This window comes from Lagopus leucura, unplaced genomic scaffold (assembly GCF_019238085.1).
Source record: "Lagopus leucura isolate 7727_CA_CO unplaced genomic scaffold, USGS_WTPT01 222-1_obj-0_obj, whole genome shotgun sequence".
Classification (NCBI taxonomy): domain Eukaryota; kingdom Metazoa; phylum Chordata; class Aves; order Galliformes; family Phasianidae; genus Lagopus; species Lagopus leucura.
The window spans coordinates 1-6,950 of NW_024966631.1; the positions used below are offsets into that span (position 1 = coordinate 1).

At 62.0% G+C, this 6,950-nt stretch overlaps 2 protein-coding genes across 6 annotated transcripts in view; both read left to right on the forward strand.

Annotated features, from left to right (window-relative positions):
* Positions 1 to 6: 6 nt before the first annotated feature.
* LOC122192673 (zinc finger protein 628-like) lies at positions 7 to 5,877 on the forward strand. The gene is given in 3 exon segments (XM_042893297.1): positions 7 to 19; positions 1,172 to 4,883; positions 4,885 to 5,877. Coding segments are annotated over 2 exon segments (3,864 nt in total). The 5' UTR covers positions 7 to 19; positions 1,172 to 1,181; the 3' UTR covers positions 5,047 to 5,877.
* Positions 5,878 to 5,895: 18 nt separating this feature from the next.
* The window catches only part of LOC122192675 (soluble scavenger receptor cysteine-rich domain-containing protein SSC5D-like), a 13,288-nt gene continuing 12,233 nt past the window's right edge, over positions 5,896 to 6,950 (forward strand). For 3 of the 5 annotated variants that reach the window (XM_042893313.1, XM_042893305.1, XM_042893306.1), the window contains exon 1: positions 6,034 to 6,121. Coding sequence is in view for 2 of the 5 variants with exons in the window: in XM_042893311.1 (XP_042749245.1) it covers positions 5,897 to 5,975 (79 nt within the window). In the remaining 3 variants the exon portion in view is untranslated. Of the gene's footprint in view, positions 5,976 to 6,033; positions 6,122 to 6,950 lie in introns of those variants that run through there. The other 2 variants (XM_042893311.1, XM_042893314.1) reach the window with 1 other exon arrangement.

A 6,950-nucleotide genomic window follows, 5' to 3' on the forward strand; every position in this document is an offset into this window, starting at 1 on the left:
GCGGGCCCTCCCCGCCCAGGTGAGCGGCGGAGCGGGGAGGGGGGGGGCCGGGTCGGGCTGGGCCGCGGCGGCGGAGCCTGCGCCGGAGGGGGCGGGGCGTTAAAGGGTGCGCGGCGGTGCGTGAGTGGGGAGGGCCGGGGTCTGCGCGGAGCGGTGGTCACGCCCCCTTTAGGCCACGCCCCCTTTAGGCCACGCCCACACCGCTGGTCGCGCCCCCTGGGCCACGGCCCCGTCCTCTGCGCTCCGACCATCATTCAGGCCCGGGCCCTGACCTCCTCCCCCGGGCTCCTTCCGTGGGTCCGTCCCCATCCGTTGTGAACCGCCCCAGGCTCTGACCTTCTCCCCGTTCCTCAGGGTCAATCCTTGTAGCCCAGCTGGGCCCTGTCCCTGCCCCCTGGGTTCAGTCCTTCTGTTGAGGTCAGGCCTTGTTCCGTTCCCATCCTCCCGGTGTCCGGGACAGGTCTTGTCCCCATCCCCAGCCTCCACGTATTGTCCTCGTGGCCGTGCTCCATCTCCATTTCCATTACTTCGGGGCTCTGTCCGCGGTCCCTTATCCGTGACCTTGTTCCCATATCCCAGAGGCAGGCCTTGTTGCTCAAATAGACCCTGTCCCCATCGCCTGGGCTCCATCCTTCTATCAGGACTGGCCTTGTCCCCAACCCTATTACCTTGGGGTCCTTTCCTGCATCTTGTTCCCATCTCCTCTGTCCAGTCCCCCTCTCCTGGCCTTCATTCTCTGTCTCCTACCAGGCTCTTGGTTGTGCTCACTCCACTCTGTCCCCTGGGTTCCTTCCTGTGTCCAGCTGTGCCTCCTGTCCACATCCCTTGGCTTCCATCTTTCTATTTGGGCCAGGCCTTGATCCCATCCCTGTCCTCCTGGAGAGTCTTTCCTTGTATTTTGTCACCAGCCCCTTTATTTTGGGGTCCTCCCCTGGGTTCCCCCACCCTATGGACCTCCCTCTCTTGGTCAGTCCCCCTCTCCTGGGTCTTGTGCCCATCCTCCTGCATCCTTCCCTGCATCTTGTCCCCATCTGCTGGGCTCTGTCCTTCTATCAGGACCAGTCCTTGTCTGCATCCCCATTAACCTGGGGTTCTCTCCTGGGTCGTGTCCCTGGGGTCAGCCCTTGTCTCATGTATGCGCGTGTCCCCATCACACCCTGTGTCCCTGCAGGGCAGCAGCTATGGTGGGTGCTCAGCAGCTGGAGCTGGCTGCGGGCCGAGCAGCGCCAAGCACCGGGGAACACCCTTACGAATGCTTGGAGTGTGGCAAAGCCTTCAGATGGTCCTCACGCCTCGTCCACCACCAGCGCACCCACACAGGTGAACGGCCCTACAAGTGCTCCGAGTGCCCCAAAGCCTTCAAGGGCTCCTCAGCACTGCTCTACCACCAGCGCAGCCACACAGGCGAGCGGCCCTACAAATGCTCCGAGTGTCCCAAAGCCTTCAAGCGCTCGTCGCTGCTGCAGATCCACCAGAGCGTGCACACGGGGCTGCGCGCCTTCAAGTGTGCGCTGTGTGGTCTGGCCTTCAAGTGGTCCTCGCACTACCAGTACCACCTGCGGCAGCATACGGGTGAGCGGCCCTACAAGTGCACCTCCTGCCCCAAAGCCTTCAAGAACTCCTCCAGCCTCCGCCGCCACCGCCACATCCACACAGGCGAGCGGCCCTACGTCTGCTCTGCCTGCGGCAAGGCCTTCACCCAATCCACCAACCTCCGCCAACACCAGCGCACCCACACAGGAGAGCGGCCCTACGCCTGTTCCCATTGCTCCAAGACCTTCACTCATTCTTCCAACCTCCTCCTCCATCAGCGAACCCACTCCAGCACCCGGTCCCACAAGTGCCCGACTTGCCCCAAAGCCTTTGTCTCAGATGCCTGCTTGCAGAAGCATCTGCAGAGCCATGCCGCATCCCCGTTGTTGCCATCCCCGTTGTCCCCGTCCCAGCTGTCCCCACCACCACTGCTCCTGGAGGCAGTGGAGATGCTGTGGAAATGCGCTGAGTGCCACCTGGCTTTCCCCAGCCAGGAGCAGTTGCTGGGCCACCAACGCAGCCACCCACAGCCAGAAACACCAGGGGACGTCACCACAACGGCCACCCATCGCTGCCCCACCTGTGGCAAGACCTTCAAGAACAGCTCAGGGTTGGCACGGCACCGGCACAGCCACGGTGCTGAACGGCCCTACAAGTGCTCGCAGTGCCACAGGAGCTTTGGGCAGCTGGCTGGGTTGCTGGGCCACCAGCGGGGTCACTCGGCGGAAACACCGCATCCCCCTCCAGCGACCCCAACCCCGACCTCCGTACCGTCGGAGCGTCCCTACCAATGCACTGAGTGTGGCAAAGCCTTCAAGGGCTCCTCGGGGTTGCGTTACCACATGCGGGACCACACAGGCGAACGGCCCTACAAGTGCTCCGAGTGCCCCAAGGCCTTCAAGCGCTCTTCACTGCTCGCCATCCACCAGCGGGTGCACACGGGGCTGCGTGCCTTCAAGTGTGCCGAGTGCGGCCTCACCTTCAAGTGGTCCTCGCACTACCAGTACCACCTGCGGCTGCACACTGGCGAGCGGCCCTACGCCTGTCCCGACTGCCCCAAGGCCTTCAAGAACACCTCCTGCCTCCGCCGCCACCGGCAGCTGCACACAGGCGAGCGGCCTCACGCCTGCCCCATCTGCGGCAAGGCCTTCACCCAGACCTCCAACCTCCGCCAACACCAGCGCACCCACACGGGCGAGCGGCCCTATGCCTGTTCCCACTGCGGCAAAACCTTCACCCATTCCTCCAACCTCCAGCTCCACCAACGCACCCACTCCAGTGCCCGGCCCCACCAGTGTCCCCTCTGCCCCAAAGCCTTCGTCATGGCCTCCTACCTCCAGCGGCATCTCCGCACCCACGCAGCTGGCCCCAAAGGGTCCCCTCGCCCTGTCCCGGCACCGCAGCGTGACGGCCCCGTCCTGCAGGCTGCCCTCAGTCTGGAGGTGACGGCTCCTGATGCCCACACCTTCCTGCTGCTGCAGACGCCACAGGGCCTCCAGCTCATCCCCAGCCCTCCACCGGCCCCACAGAAGCTCATCCTGCTCCCCACAGCTTCCCAGCCTCCCCCCAAACACCAAGGGGAGACCCCGACCCCTGGGCAGAGCCTTCTGCTTGTGCCCAGCACGGGGACCACGCTGCCCACATTGCGGCTACAGGCAGTCACGGCTGTCCCACAGGGGACGGGGACCGGTATCCTCGTTCTGCAGGGCCTCCCCGAGCAGCCCCTGCACCCAGCAGGCATCCCGCAGGGACAGGCAGCGGTGGGGGGGGCGGCTGTGAGGCTGCAGGCCAATGAGGTGACAAATGTCCAGTTGCAGGCGCTGCCACAACCCACAGATGTCACCAGCATTCCGCTCCAAGCTACTGATGTGACAAATGTCCAGCTGCAAGCCCTGCCACAACCCACAGATGTCACCAACATCCAGCTCCAAGCCACTGAAGTGACGAATGTCCAGCTGCAAGCCCTGCCACAACCCACAGATGTCACCAACATCCAGATGCAAGCTACTGAGGTAGCAAATGTCCAGATGCAAGCTCTTCCACAGCCCTCGGATGTCTCCAACATTGAGCTGCAGGCTGCCGAGGTGACAAATGTCCATCTCCAAGCTCTGTCACAACCCTCTGAGGTCGCCAACATCCAGCTGCAAGCTGGTGAGGTGACCAATGTCCAGCTCCAAGCCTTGCCGCATCCCTTGGAGGTCACAAACATCCAGCTGCAAGCCCTGCCACAGTCCACAGATGTCACCAATGTTGAGCTGCAAGCCACTGAAGTGACAAACGTTCAGCTGCAAACCTTGCCACAACCATCAGAAGTGACCAGCATCCAACTGCAGGCCACTGAGGTGCCCAACGTGCAGCTCCAGACCACAGAGGTGACCAGTGTTCAGCTGCAGGCCACTGAGGTGCCCAACATCCAGCTCCAAAACACGGACGTAACAAATGTCCGTCTTGAGACCACAGATGTACCCGATGTCCATCTTGAAACCATGGAGGTGCCCAGTGTCCATCTTGAGACCACGGAGGTGCCCAGCGTCCATCTCCAAGCCACTGAGATGGCCAACATCCAGCTCCAAGCCACTGAAATGGCCAGTGTTCATCTCCCAGCCAACGATGTGGCCAACACTCATCTCCAAGGCACAGAGGTGACCAATCTCCATGTTGAGTCCACCGAAGTGCCCAACATCAATCTCCAAGCCACTGATGTGGCCAGTGTCCATCTCCAAGCCACAGAGGTGGCCAGTGTCCATCTGGAGACCTCAGAGGTGCCCAGCATCCACCTCCAAGCTACTGATATGGCCAACGTCCATCTCCAAGCCACCGAGGTGCCCAGCGTCCACCTTGAGACCATGGAGGTACCTGATGTTCATCTTGAGACTGTGGAGGTGCCCGATGTCCATCTCCAGACCACTGAGGTGACCAGTGTCCAGCTTCAAGCTGTGGAGGTGCCCAACATCCATCTCCAGACCACCGAGGTGCCCAACATCCAGCTCCAGACCCTGGAGGTGCCCCCAGTCCACTTACAGCCCCCATCGGGAGCCCAGTCAGCCCCTCTACCCTCCGGGGTGTCGCTTCCAGCAGGCCCAGAGGTGCTGCTGGTGCAGGGAGGGCCAGAACCGGCCATAGGGCTGGGTGTGCTGCAGACATCTGAAGGGCTTCGCAGTGTCCTGGTGCTGCAGGGCTCCAGTGAGCAGTCCCCAGTGCCCACCCCAGCACCCCCAAAAGTCCTGGTCCTCCGTGGGGAGCCTCGGCAGGGGGGAGTTAGTGAGGGTCCTGCTGTGGTGCAGCTGCTCCCTGGCTCCCCGACCCCCCACCTGCCAGTTGTGCAGGGGGTGCAGGTGCTGCCAGGGGCGCAGCTTGTGCATACCTTCTGAGGAGGAACACAGACCCCACAGCCATACCACTGGCTCCCATGGCCACCCTATGGCCCCCACAGTGACCACATGGCCTCTTCAGCGACATAGTGGATGCCGCAGGGCCATCCAGAGGCCTCCACGTGGCCCCCACAGCTGCTAGAACCTCTATAGCTACCCCATGCTCTCCTCTAAGGATCCTACAGACACCTTAGGGCCATTGCAGCCACCCCATAACATCTCACGGCCCCCTACCGGCCACCTTGTAGCCATTGCAGCCATCTCCTAGCATCTCCTGTCCATCCCACGGCTGCCTCTTGGCCACCTTATGGCCACTGCGGCCATCCCACAATGGCCATCTGTTGGATGCTGTATGATCGCTATAGACATCCCACAGCACCTGCTGGGCACCTTATGGCCACCGCAGACACTCTACAAGACTCCAGAGCCAACTGTTGGCCACCACAAACATCCCACAGCACCACATTACCATCTCATGGCCACCACAGACACCCCATAGCTATTTATGATCACCCCCTACTGGAATCCACAGCCACCTCCTGGACATTTTATGGCCACTCCTGCTACCCTACAGCCCACCAGAGACGATTTATTGTCCGTCTCATGGCCACCACTCCCATCCCATAGCCACCTTATGGCTACTGCAGCACCCCACGGCCACCCAGTGGCTGTCACACCAATCTTCTAGCACCTCATAGCCACGCCATATCCACCTCTTGACCACCTTGTGACCACCACAGCACCTCATGGCCACCACACCCATCCCATAACCACCTCATGGCCACCACAGCACCCTACAGGACTCCACTGCCACTTATAGGCCACCCCCTTAGTCGCGTCATGGCCACAACAGCGTGGGGGCGAGCAGCACTGCGGGCCGGTGAGCAACGGGGTGCGGGAGCCGGGGGGGCGGAACAGATGTAGCACGGTTTCCGCCCGAGCCGGATTAATAAACGGAGCGTCCCGGCGCGCACTTCCTCCTTCCGACGCGGATGGAATGGGAGAACCCCATTGGTCGCCGCGGGGGGCGGGGCCTCGGCAGGGGCGGAAGCAGCGGGAGGCGCTTGCGCAGTAGGTGGTGGTGGGGTTGGGAGGGGGGAGGGAGCGGGGCGGGCCGTGGCTGCTCATCGGGAGGGGGAACGGGAGCGCCTGGTGTCGGCTGTACAACCCCGCTGGGTCCACTATGCCCCCAGTACAACCCAGTGCAGCCCAGTACGGTACGTGTGACCCTCAGCGTGTTCCCAGTGTTACCGCTATACTCCAGTGTGGCCCTAGCACATCCCAGTATGGTCCCAGTATAGCCCCGTCTGACCCCGCTGTCCCTCAGAACGCTCCCATTAAACACCAGTATAGCCCCTAGTACCCCCCCAGTGTGCCCCCCATGTCTTCCAGTATGCCTGCAGCATGCCCCCAGTATGGCCTTTGGACCTCCTCCGGTATGTTCCCAGTAAAAATCAATATAATCCTAGCATGCCCCAGAGTGCCCACAGTATACCTCGTGTTCCCTGGTGTGGCCCAGTGTCCCCGTGTGTTTCCTCAGTATGGTACCGGCATACCCCAGTATGGCTGCTGTATATCCCATTATAGTCCCAGAATGCCCCCAGTCTGATCCCATTGTTCTTCGCAGTGCCCCCAGTATGGCCCCCAGTATACCCCAGTAGGGGGTATACCCTCAGTGTCCCCTAGTATGGCTCCTGAATACCCCAGCGTGGTCCCAGTATATCTCCACTGTTCTCCAGAATGCCCCCAGTCTGATCTCACTGCCCCCCAAAAATGCTTCCAGTTTCCCCCATTATGGCCCCCAGTAGACCTCAGTGTCCCCTAGAATGCTCCCCACGTCTCTCACTATGCTCCAACTGTCCCCAATACATCTCCCAGTGTCTCCCAGTATGCTCCCAGTGTCCCCCTTCCCCCCAGCACACAGTGGCTGCCCGTGTGTGTGTGTGCCCACAGATCTGCAGTGTCTCCCATGCACGTGTGCAGCCACTCACACGCGGCCCTGACTCCATGGCCACGTGCGGCCCTGTTCCCCCCCCCCCCCCCCCC